The sequence below is a fragment of the Colossoma macropomum genome, unplaced genomic scaffold (genome assembly GCF_904425465.1).
Source record: "Colossoma macropomum unplaced genomic scaffold, Colossoma_macropomum, whole genome shotgun sequence".
Lineage (NCBI taxonomy): Eukaryota > Metazoa > Chordata > Actinopteri > Characiformes > Serrasalmidae > Colossoma > Colossoma macropomum.
The window spans coordinates 44,760,215-44,773,780 of record NW_023494792.1 but is presented as its reverse complement, the minus strand read 5'-3'; the positions used below and the strand labels follow the sequence as shown (position 1 = coordinate 44,773,780).

General features: G+C 37.2%; 1 protein-coding gene across 1 annotated transcript in view; it reads right to left on the bottom strand.

Annotated features, from left to right (window-relative positions):
* Positions 1 to 12,315, bottom strand: part of scyl2 (SCY1 like pseudokinase 2) — a 32,129-nt gene extending 19,814 nt beyond the window's left edge. Inside the window, exons 1-4 of the mRNA XM_036577319.1 lie at positions 12,154 to 12,315; positions 5,134 to 5,329; positions 3,829 to 3,986; positions 1,911 to 2,055 (exon numbers count right to left, since the gene is read on the bottom strand). Coding sequence (XP_036433212.1) covers positions 1,911 to 2,055; positions 3,829 to 3,986; positions 5,134 to 5,310 — 480 coding nt within the window. The 5' untranslated portion in view covers positions 5,311 to 5,329; positions 12,154 to 12,315. The remainder of the gene's footprint in view (positions 1 to 1,910; positions 2,056 to 3,828; positions 3,987 to 5,133; positions 5,330 to 12,153) is intronic.
* Positions 12,316 to 13,566: the final 1,251 nt, after the last annotated feature.

The window sequence follows — 13,566 nt, the reverse complement described above, 5'->3', positions numbered from 1 at the left end:
TTTGGTAGAACAATTTGATGCAGCTTTTCCACTAACTAGGCTACTCTTGTTGATGTTGGCTAGATCCAGCAACAGTGAACATGTATTTCATTGACAATGTAACATGTTGGCACATCATCCCTGAGAAGAAAAGACTTTGTGTAGGAGCCGTGGAGTCTTCAACAGCAGTCAACGCTGTAAGATAGTGTTCTCATTAGCTCTTCTGAAGGGGCAGCTTCTGGTACTGAGACACAAAACCTACTGATTTCCTTTGGAATGAAAAAAACATGTTTTCAAACTGTAACCACCAGTACTATCATCTAAAAACTAAGCCTACAGCTAATTTTGGCCAAAGTCTGTTTTCTCTCCTTTTGCTTGTTGCTTTTCTTTCCCTGTGGTTAACCAGGAACGCAAATCAGTGTCATTATGTTGTACAGCCCCGTTTCCAAAAAAGTGGCGATGCTGTGAAAAATGTAAATAAAACCAAAATGCAATGATGTGCAAATCAGCAAATCATTTAAACCCAATATTTCATTAAAAATGCTTCAAAGACAACATATCAAATGTTGAAACTGAGAAATTTTATTGTTTCCTGAAAAATATATGCCCATTTTGAATTTGATGCCAGCAACACGTTCCAAAAAAGTTGGGACGGGGGCAACAAAAGGCTGGTAAAGTTGTGTAATGCTTAAAAACCTCCTGGTGGTTAATTGGCAACAGGTCAGTAACATGACTGGGTATAAAAAAGCATCCCAGAGAGGCTGAGTCTTTCAGAAGTAAAGATGGAGGAGTTCATCACACTGCACAGGCAAAGAGTGCAACAATTCAAGAATAACGTTTCTCAACATAAAATAGCAAAAAACTTTTGCTTTTCATCATCTATGGTACATAATAACATTAAAAGATTTAGAGAATTTGGAGAAATCTCTGTATGCAAGGGACAAAGCCAAAAAAACAGTATTTGCTGGCCATGATCTTTGGGCCCTCAGACGGCACTGTCTCACGAAATCAACAACTGAATTTTTTTTTGGAAATCATGGACACTGTGTCCTCCGGGCTAAAGACCACTCAGCTTGTTATCAGTGCACAGTTGAATAATGCTGAATGGCAAAATAGGCTGCCATCCAGACGAAGGCCTTGCTTATTTCAGCAAGATAATGTCAAACCACATTCTGCATGTATTACAACAGCATTGCTCTGTATTAAAAGAGTCTGGGTGCTAAACTGGCCTGCTTGCAGTCCAGGCCTGTCACCCCTGAAAAACATTTGGCACATTATGAAATGATAAATATGACAAAGGAGACTGTTGAGCAGCTAAAATCCTATGTTAAGCAAAAATGGGAAAATATTTCACTTTCAAAAGTACAGCAGTCGGTCTCCTCAGTTCCCAAACGCTTACAGAGTGTTGTTAAAAGAAGAGGAGATGAAACACAGTGGTAAACATGCCCCCGTCCCAACTTTTTTGTTGGCATCAAATTCAAAATGGGCATATATTTTTTAAATGATTTGCACATCATTGCATTTTGTTTTTTATTTACAATTTTCACAGCGCCCCAACTTTTTTGGAAACGGGGTTGTAGAATAATTGTGCAAGACTCATTGTGCTAAAGAGACACCTTTTACTTTTGATGTAGTACTTAACTGGATTTCATGTTACAGAATTCAGCAACAGATTTTAAATTTTAGAATTCAAAATGCCAATTTGGCCCATTAAAGAGCAAATAATGTTCTTTATATTCACAGAGAATAGTGGAAATGAGCTAATGTGTACACATTGCACTTGGGGTACAGACAGACAGCCAGACAGCCAGACAGACAGCCAGACAGCCAGACAGACAGACAGCCAGCCAGACAGCCAGACAGGACTGTATTCCTAAATAACCTTGAAGGAAATCCAGTAGGTTTTAGCAAGATTTATAACTACATCTCACCTGCAGTAAGCCATACTTGGTCTCCACATCATAGAGTTTGTACTCTTTAATATCTGTGGGAACAGGGCTAGGCAGATTGTCCCACTGGCCCAGCACATTAGCCAGGCTAGCGAACACGGGCTCTGTGCAGAACGCCAGGCAGTCCCTGAGAGAGACAAAGAGAGGGAAAGAAAATGTGTCAAAAAGAGACGAAGTCCAGTGACAGAATATACACAGAAACAACAGCAGTACCAGTAGATACTGGGCAGAAATAAACAGATACAAACAGTAGGGGAAGAATCCATGAAGCCTACAAACAGATACATGTTTTTACAAACTGAATTTGAATCGATGGGGTGGGTGGGGGACAAAAAGTTGAATGAGTAAATCTCATCTTTGCTCCCTATTCCATCTTTTGCTGCTTCATCTATGCATTATTCATAGCCTCTTCCCCAGAGCTCGGCCGACTCTTTTGATCCAATACTGAGGCTCAACACAGCAGTCCAACAGCACTTATGTTGAAAGCAAGAGATCCAACAGAGCTCTGCCTCAAATACCCTCTTCTCTCTCACTGTGAGTGAGAGTAGCTGTTCTGCTTTCTGCTCTGTAGTGCTGTGTTGAGTCTTCTATGTTTATTTTTTTAAATGAAAACTATGTTATACACTGTTTATACAAAAGTTCAGAATCACCATTTGGTTTGGAAATGTTTGGAATCAAGAATTTGAATAATACAAAGCCAGTTTTGTTGCATGTAAATGTATGAAATTATTCTAATGTATTACTATTATGGAGAATCACGGTGAAAAATTAAACAGAAGCTTGGAAGCTGTAAAAAACAATGTTAGATGTATCCAGAACGAGGAGCAGAGTTGTAGCTGATTCCTTAATGACTAGCTGTAGAACACTGAGAATGAAGTTCATCACAAAATTAATATCCAGAAAATCTTATATTTAAAAAAGTGAAATAAATTGAAAAGCAGGCAACTCACAAAAAATACTGTAAATAGATAACTGTAGTATCGTGTTTATCATCATAAAATGGGCAGTTCCCTCACTGAAATCTGACTGGCTGAGCTGTATTTGAAGCCGTTGTAAAATACCCAATATACAAACACCTAAGACCGCTTTACAACAGTCTTTGAATTTGTGATGATGCTCGCTCTGACCGAGTGCACTGATGAAGTAAGAACCAGGTTTCATTTAAATTGAGACACTGACAACTTTTTTTCTTAACTAGAACCAGGCTGATCAGCTATCTAACAGGCTAAAAGATAACAGGCTAAACAACTCCTCCACTAACATCACAGGCTTAGAATTTGAAAGTAATAAGTACCTATTAAATGATCACTGACAACATCATCACTGTAAAACTACAATTAAAAAAGTAAAGAATAGGTCACTTGTCTTGCATGCTTCGGTGTTTTAGTTAAATCTGCCGTATGTAGCATTATACTCAGGGTGAATCTCAAACGATCATTTGAGATTCAGCTCCAGCATGGGGAAAAAGGACCTATAACACTGCCAGCATGGTGCTAAATAGCACTGGAAATAGCACGCTAACGGAAAACAGTCATTATGGTGGTAATTTGGCAAGCAAAAACTACTAATTTTGTAAGCAAAAACTACAAATACTCTGCTTTGTGCCATGCTTAATAACATGTAAATAAATTACCCATGATGAAATCACTGTAATGTAAACCTCCTGCGGCTTATTGCTTTATTTAATAACTTCTTGTTGTTCCCCCAACGTTGAACAAACATTCTAAAAATACATCTACTTCACAATATTTAAATACATAATTCACTTGATTACATAATAATAATAATAATAATAATAATAATACTACTAATACAAGTGATTCCAAACTTTGGAGTGGTATTGTATTTCTAAATAGATGAAGAAAAACTCTTATGTATTTCATGTATATGTGTGTCTCACCTTGACTCCTCCAAAGGATGCTGAACTGTAAGAAGGCGTGGGTGTCGTAAGCGAGTTAGCTGCTGAACTCCTCTTTTAAGTGAATCAATGATCTGGTCCTTCTCAAACTTCTGATATCTGTCAATTATCTTCTTATCAAATACAAAAACTGCTACTTCCTGTAAAACAAAAGGATTTTACAACAATGCTGAATTTCTAGAATAAATGTATAAGTTTCAAAGCTTAATTATTTAAAAAAGTTACTTTTTTTTTTAACTGTAAAGCAGGATTCTTTATTATCAAGGAAACAGTGTTGCATCCTGTGTTACTGCAGTTTATCTCACTTCAACAGCCATCATTCTATTCTTTACCAGCTAATATTATCCATTACTCAAGTTAATCCACTTTCATAAAGTGAAGGGGGGGGGGGACGGAACTAAAGCTGCAACATCATTAACTGTTTCATCATTTCTGTAAAAAACTGCCAAATACTGTTGCCTCCTTTACTTCCCCATCTGCAAATTACATGCCCTTCATAGCCAACAAAAAGAACATTGCAGGGGTGGGTAATATCACAATATTTACTTTTTGTGTGATAAAGTAATGCCATAATATGCTTTTCTGATCATATCTGGATTACCATCAGTAGGGATGCATGATGAAATCTGAATTATCTGTTTCGGCAGATATTGGCTTTAAAAAAAATAAACTGATGAGGTAATTATTGTACTCAAATTGTTTTGTCACTGCTGGGCTACTGTACAAAATTTCTGTATTTTTTTCATTTACTGCATTGTAACACTATACAAGGAAGTGCTACATTTCTCTGTAATGTTAATCCAGGTGGATCTAGTCCCTATTTCTACACAATTTTCACATCAGTGCATCTAAATCATTAGTACTAAAAGAACACTGACCAACTGCATGTTTCCTTACAAAGAAAGCAAAATTAGTCCTGTTTAACTGAATTTAATGAAGAGTCATATGTAAAATGTTAAATAGAAAATCAGTGCATTCAGTTTTTAATACTTTTTTATTGTGGCATTAGTGGTTCTGTTTGTCTGTTCCAACTTACCAAAGCTCAGAAAACCGAAATATCGTAAATTGTGAAAATGTCTTGAAATATTATGAGTATTATATGTTATATTTTTCCCCATATCACCCACCCCTAGCCAGCATCCATATCTGTACTAACAAGCACCAACAGTTAAACATACAGTAACTCAACTATTTGAGACACTCCAAGACATGCTAACAGAGTTAGCATGAAAAAAGCCCAAGTTACTGAAAATTCTCTGAACATTATTCTGAGAAATAGTATCTCACCTGTTTTGTGGACTTCTTAGTACCATTGTAAATCCTCCAGCACATCCCCGGTCCCCCACTGGCAATATGGCGGCCAACTTCAAACTCCCGGGTCACCGGGTTTCCCATGACAGCGCTGGTCACATCAGCCGTCACCTTGGTGACGGTGCTTTTTAGCTTATTGAGCATGGACTCCATGATGTAGTCAGCTGTCAACCTATGGCGATCAGATAAAACAAACAAAAAAAAAAATTACAAACACAAAATAAAAACAAGCAAAAACATTTATTTTTTTGTGTCAAGAAAAAAAGTTGAAAACACTTATATTTAACAAAAAATTACACAAACGCCTCAACAACTACATATTTTTTCAGTATTTAATGTGTCCACATTTTGCCTTTTTTAAAGCTTCCATTTTGTTGAGGAGACTTGCGGTTTTTAAAGAAAGAGATATTTTTCCACACCTCCAAAGTTCAGTCTGAGAAGTTGGTTGTTTTCTGCTTTTCACAATTTAGGCAATCTCCAACACATTCAGTGTTGCTGAGGTCTGGACTCTGGGGTGGTCAGTTCATTATTCTGAGAACACCAGCAACATCTTTGTCTGATTTGCATATTTTCTTTTTAGTTTATTTCCTTTTCTCAGTAACAGCTCGTTGACAGCAACACATCCTTTCAGTGTTGAGTTGTGTTCTCACTGTGGAAGGATGGACAGAAACACCTGCTGATGTTTTCAGATCTGACGCAAGAGTGGAGCTGGATTTTCTCTTTTCTCTCAAATATAAAAACTTTTAAGCACTGTTGATGTGATGGTGACAGTTTTGGTGGTCTACCAGGTCTTGCACAGTTGTTAGGTACCCCTTTTTCTCTGTATTATTAAATAATTTTGGAACTCCAGTTTTGGAAACTCCTGTTTTCTAATCTCCTCATAAATATCTCCTGAAAAATGAATTATGTGTACTTTATGGCTGTTTTGACTAGAAATTAAATAACTGAAGACGGTCTCTGACTTCTGCACAGTACTGCAGGACACCTACTTGCATTGTTACGTGCATACTAAGTAGGAATGCAAATATCTGGCCTAACAACAACAACTCAATTTAACTGCCATTCCTTAGGAAAAAATTCAAAGCATCAAAGATTTTCAAATTTCACTATGTTACAATTTGATCTTATTTTGGTATGATTCAGAATCATTACACATATATGCATTTTTACAACCTTAGTACTAGATAATACACTATTTTCGAAACACGCCTGTGAATGCAAAGTCAGCTAAGAAACAAAGCGGTATGCAGCAGGCTTTTATAAACAAACTTCTTTTTACAGCCAGCTACCTCATCCTCACTTAGTTAACATCTCTCTCGCACTAACACACAGAGCATCTGTTTTCTCTCTCACACTCTTCCCAGTCGCCTTTTTCACATGTCAAAGATGGACAAAGAATGAAGAAATAACAGCAGCATAAATCACTGAGCTTACTCCCTGCCTATGAATTTAAGCCCTGCAAGTCTTCCAAAAAGAACTTTAAGAATAAAAAAGGGAGAAAAGATGACAGATTCAGAGCAACATCTCAGAGATTGAGGAAAATGAAATCTTTAAAACACAACTTATTTTACTTCAATGAGAGCTCAATGAGTGTTCAGCATGGATCAGAGGAAATGAGGGTAATGGAGGCAAAAGGTGGGGACACAGCAGAGACACACTATATGGCCAAAAGTATGCCAACAGGTGTATAAAATCAAGCACATGCCATGCAACCTCCATAGACAAACACTGGCAGAAGAATAGGTCATACTGAAGAGCTCAGGGATTTTAAACATGGCACAGTCATAGGATTCCACCTTTCTCACAATTCATGAAATTTCTGCCAGACTGCCTTTGGAGACAACATCAACACAAAATCTGTGTGACAGGAGCTTCATGAAATAGGCTTCCATGGCTGTGCAACTGCACACAAACCTAAGATCCCTGTGAGCAGTGTCAAGCAGTGCCAATTGAAACTCCTTCAGAGTTCAGAGGAGGCGTGGTTTACACATCTCCAGGTGATGCTTTCATCACTCTCTGGAGTAATGAATCACGCTTCACTACACTATCGTGCAGTCTGATGGAGAAATTTAGTACAAATGCCAGGAGAAAAACAACCAGAATGCATAGGGCCAACAAGTTTGGTGGAGGAGGGATAATCGTCTGTTTTCAGGGTTGGGGCTCAGCCCCTTTGTTCTAGTCAAAGATAATGTTGATATTACAACATACAAAGAAATTTTAGACAATTCTATGCTTCTATTTTTGTGGCAGCAGTTTGGGAAGGCCCTTTCCTGTTCCAGCATGGCTGGGCCACTATGCACAAAAGGAAGTTTATAAATGCATGGTTTGACAAGTCTGATGTGGAGGAACTCCAGCGTCCAGCGTCAGATCCCTGACCTCAACCCCACTGAACAGTGTAACGTCAACTGCGAGCCAGGGCTTCTTGTCTCAACATCAGTACACAACCTCACAAATGCCCTTTTGATTGAATGGGCACAATTTCCAACAGACATGCTCCAAAAATCTTGTGGAAACCCCCCAAAAGAGAGGAGGCTGTTTTAGCCACAAAGGAGGGACACAGTTAAGCAATGTAGTTTATTCATTTTAAATACTTACATAACCCACTAAAATCATGACATCCCAATTATTGTCCACCCACCAATTCACTTTTTTCCACCCACTCAACCTACTCTCTAACCCTAAGCCTAACCCTAGATATTTTTGCAGACAAAGCTGGCCACAACCATCAGGATTTTGTCAGTTGCATTCTGACTGGCTATCTGCACGTCTGTGTATACGGGCTTGCATGCAGCATTTTTATCATGCAAACATGGAAACATAGTTTTGTTTTTCCAAGTAAATTCTGCTCAGCAACAGCAAACAGTTGCCAGCACTGGACATCATAACCATAACCAAAAATGACATTATATCAGAGCATTATATCAGATTTCCACAGTTGCCTCCTCATCACACCAAAACAGATGGCTGTAACTGGTCATTCAGCATGTCAAATGGACCCTTCCTGACAAGACAGGCAGTTTTCAGCCACAGTATACAGTGAAAAGAACCATAAGCTCTGCTGGTAGGCAGAAGTCTGGCTTGCGACAGTGCTCCCAACCCAACCAATATCTGCACAAATGGACAGAAAACCACTCAATCTGGCAACACTGTCTGCTGTACTACAGCACTTTTCTGTATATCCATATCCACCAAAAGTAATTTTTACAATTTCAAATATTTCACAATTTGATTCCAGCAACAAGCTGTCCAGCAGAACAGTAATTTGTCATTATGAGTGCTCTTTTTGTTTCCTTAGCTGTATAGTAAGTTGCTGATCTGAACGATGAAGCACTTAGGCAGTTATATATGTGGAAATGGTAGTAATTACCAAATACAGACTGACATCCCTTGTACAAAGGACTGTCTTGAAGGCACAGTGACTAAGAAAACCTGTCAGCAGAAATTAACATCAGAATCCCACACTTGCTTGAAATAATTCAGGCTATTACACCAATATGATGTTATTATTGTAATAAATTACAGCATAAAATGCTTTTCTGAGTATATCATGGGTACAACACCACTTCTAGAACATGGAACAACTGCAGGGATCACTTAAAAGGATTTAGACCAATTAGAGAGAACTTTTAAATAAAACAACCACTAGTGCAATAACTGCATAAACTGCATCATAAGTTGCTGAATGAATGTCAGCCTGTTTTGCCATTTTCTTGTTTTAATAATTTATTTTTTCATTTGCTTGAGTTTTTTTCTAACTGCTCCTTCTTAAATTCTGTTCTTAAACAGACCAAATAAACGTGAATAAATGTTATTATTTTATTAATATCAATTCAGTTCTATTCCTGAAGAATGCAAAAAGATATTATTTAAGAAGGAACAAACAGCAAATCAACATTTTGCTCATAGTTTTTATAGTCTTTTTTTTTAATGCAACACTACTGCTTTGCTGATGTGTTTTCACCATCCCAACATCTTCACAAGACAATCCTTTATAAGTCCCACAATGGGGAAATTCACAAATCTCAGAAAAAAAGACATCAAATATTGTGAAATAGTGCATGTCTACAAGTACTGTGATATAATATTTTTAGCATACCACCCACACTTACTGTGCACTTCAAGTCAAAAACACCCTAAAATGAAATCTCCAGTATAAACATCACTCTCCAGTAGCTGCAGCTTCTGCATCTCCCTAAATCATTCTCTTGCTTTCTCACACTGTGATCAGGTGTCACATGCGAACGAGATGCAACAGCCAAGATTCTGTGAACAGGGAAACAATTTTCAGCTGCTGAGAGTGCCAATTTGGTCATCTCAGTCCAGAGTTTCTCATTAAACTGCAACAACTTCTCACAAGCTAACACTTGAACTGCACCACAGACCAGCGCGTGAAACAGACACCTAAGAATCAGCACTTTGAGATCCCTTTTTAAATAAACAATCTGTGTTTTCAAACAACACTGCACATGAGGGTAAAGGGTTACACTTTTTCAAGGGCTAAAATATTTTTAGTACAAATAAATCTGTGGAAAAGAGAGGCTGTTAGAGGAAAAGGTGCTACTTTGAAAAGACAGTGGAATTATAATCTCCAAACACATCCCTCTCAAAATTCTGTCATGATTTTTAACTATGTCATCCGTTGCCTTTTTTTTTTATTCACTCCAGTTTTACATTCATATGCAACTCCGTATCTAAACTGATATTTAACATCCTGCACATGTCTGACACAATCAACAGTCAAACCTTTTTCCCCCGACAAACTTTTAACACTATCTGACTTGTCTATTTTCCCTCTGTGGATTCTCCTTTTGAGTTGTGGTTCCTCTAAGCGGTTCTTCTTCATGCTCTTATGGAGTTTTTCCTGACACTGTCACTCTCAGAGATGCTCATCAGGGTTTCTGAAAAGCTATTTTAAGAAAGCACTATGCACTATACATTATGTGCTTCCCTCCAGCTGACTGCATGACACTGATTGTGACTGTGAGCAGCAGGAGCACAGGACATGTAAACTCGGCAGACAATCTGTCAAAGCATCTAATCGCTCTAATTTGAAACTGAGGAACAGCTGTTTCTACTGGCCGGTTTCTAGGTTTTCAATCAGCGTCAACCAAACTCATCATTTTAATCACAACAGCTGGCTGTGTGATCAAAGCAGCGGCAGGCACAGTGATAGGCCTTTTAAATGTCTACTTGATTTGCTATTTCTTTTGAAATAAAGCACTAATATGACTTTTGGGTTTTCTCTAATACTTACCAGTTTACAAGAGTAACTCAGAAAAATTCAAAAACTGTTTATCCCTAGTGCAACTGCGCTGAGTAAGACAGATAAGGGAATGTTATCTTCTGTTTGTACATAGTCACATTCACTCTGTCTTGTTTTGTAGAATTTGTTTTTGTATTGTTTTGTTTTAGAACCTGTCTTGTACTTTTTGTACTGTATTTTTTAATTGATGAATACTGTAGATGGAATGAATGCAAGAATGACTGCTGGAAATCAATTTTTTTCTTCAGCGATAACAATAAAGACTGAAATAAACTGAATAATTAGATCACTTTTTCAGGAATAATTGAGTTAATCTCATTGCTGTTAAGTAATTTGTAATTAAAAAAACATAAAAAGTCACTGTGCGGTACCTCACATTACTGAATTGTGCCTAGGTTAGCAGTTAGCTTATGCCAGCTATTACATAATATGCCCAGTTACCTTTCCAACATTTTGAAATGTGTTGTGGATAATTCTATATACAACATTGAAAATGGTTTTATATAGCACCAAAAAGGCTTCTTCTATTGATTCAATGTCAATCAACAGAACCTTTTTTTATGCTGCATAGAACCATACACAACACATTCTCCATCAATCTGAAGAGCCATTTCACCATGCAAAGAACCATTGAAGCATGAAATGGTTGTATATAGAACCATTCCCTTTACTAAAGAACCCTTGAGGAACCATCACTTTTAAGAGTGTTGTATGAACAAGTTAAGGTGTATAAGGAAGAAGGCCACAGGTACTCAGAGCACCATGGTGAGAAAGGCCAGGTTGACAGCTGTGGGCAAGGGTAACCCGGGTCAACAGAGCTGACCAGGAGAAGTGTTTCATAAATTAAAAACGCCAACGTCCTCTTTCACGGTTGCTTGTGTACGTGACCTATGAGCAGGTGCTAACAGGTGAATCCTACCTGGTCACACCCAAATCTTCCAAAAAAACTCAGATTTGCTTGCGCTTCAAAAGCAGCTGCTTGACCCGAAACCATGATGAGAAATTATGTCTAAAAGCTTTTAAAACACCGCCGAGAAGTCACATGCTGGTGAGTTAATTATTGACACTTCTTCTTGCCAGGTTAGCTAAAACTAAGGAAGACACTTTCTCGTTAGCTAGCTAAGGTGAATGCTAGGCTAAAGTTTAAAGACATTTCAAAACAACGAAATAATAAACAGAGGCATTTCAAATACGTGCTCAGACTGTCTTATTATTCACACTGTTAGCCGACTCATCTAGCAGCCCAGGTCCAATAAGGTTTGCCTGAAATACAGCCACAGCTACGTGTTAGTTAGCTTAGCCTAGCTTAGTTGACATCGGATCATTAGCGTTATTGCAAAAACAACCGTTAAAGCTGATTTATGTAATTTAAACCTACTTAGAGTGTTTTAACCAGACGAATCCACTGTATAATCATAAACAAAACGTCTATATCACCTATACAAAAACGAATAATGACTTGTTTCCCCTCTCTTTCTCATTATTCTGTTCCCATTAAATATTACCCAGTTCTAGGCTGAAAATGAGAAACTATATAAAATACGCTGGTAACGTATATTAAAGCTGTTTAGAGGAAAACAGTTTTTAAAAAGACACTGAATTGATGCGGAGGAGCTAAGTTAGCTTAGCTTGTTCAAGACGTCACTCTTGAGATGTACGTTACGAGTCAGATCATTGAAATGTCGCTGAAGACGGACTGTTCCGTGTTGGTTCGTCAGCATATCGTTTCTTACCTTTACCCGCGATGAGGTGACAGCGAAATGTATTTCACCTTCACGTCAATTTTAGGGCTATTTAAACGTCAGTATAGCGCCAGCAGCCCACAGCCTGGAGCAGCTACATCAAAACACCTGTGAAGAGCCTCTCTGTGAAGCTAGGAACACACAGAGAGCGAACAGGACTACATTTCCGGGTGGAAGAACGCTTCAGTGACATAAAAGTCTCGGAGAGATTGTAAATAATTTAAATAAAAAAATAATAATTAGCTAACCTACTATTACACGGCCGGTTATGTTTATGGGGAGATTACTGATTTATAACATAGACATTTCATATTAGTGGTATTCCAAAAAACGTCTTATGGCAACAGGTCATAAGACGTTATGTCAACATAATTACCAAAATGTAATACAAATAAATCTTTGCTAGAATTACTACAACGTCAAAAGAAAAAAAAAACACTATTCAACACGCCAAGTAAATACTACGGGTAGATTACTGATTTATAACACCTATATTTCATATCAGTAGTGTTCCCAAAGAGCTTATGTGAACATTGCAATCTGCTGCAATATAACTCTTCACTTTATATTTTTTTTGTATTTTAAGAAAAGGTATGGAAATAGTGTTGTCCAGAAATCAGTACTGAAATTAAGGTATTGGCATCAGTAGTGAACAATGCCCAGCCCTATTAATAAACTAAATGAAGTGTTACATTCAATCAAAACAATGTCAAAGTAAACAAATAAAAGAAGGTATGAGGAAGTATCGTTCAATTCAATTACAACCATGTCAAAAAAAAAAAATAAAATTAAAACAGAGTATGGATGAATTATCGATCAGGAAACAGTAGTGAAGTCAAGGGACTGCTAAGGGGGAAAAATAACACAGCCCTAGTAACATCCACATTTTATGTCAGAAGTATACAAGGTTTCAAGATCTTTTAGCAATAGTATTTCAAAAAAGTAATAAAGAACAAACAAACAATACTTTAGCAACAACTCAATTTACTTCAGCAACAGGTCAAAATAGTGCATTGGTACAGCTACAAAAACACCAGCACAGAAATCCTAAAATGCAGGCACAAAGACAGTGGTGACTCACTTTTTATAACAGTATTAGATATCCAAACATAAAGTGCTTCTAAATGAGCAGGAAATAAAAATGTTATGACACAACTTTACCATTATAGTACCACCAACAGAATTTCTTACTTTATCTGTGATGATTTGTACACCTCTCAATAAGTACTACAATATTTTAAAAACCTATAATCATAGGTAATCCAGTTCATGTTAAGCACTACAACACATTCATTTTTTTCATTCAAAACTATAAAATTATTTTGTTAAATTTTCAAAACACTAGTGTTCTAAACAGGTAAATTAAATTATTTGTTATTATTGTGCTACATTTCATAATAGACA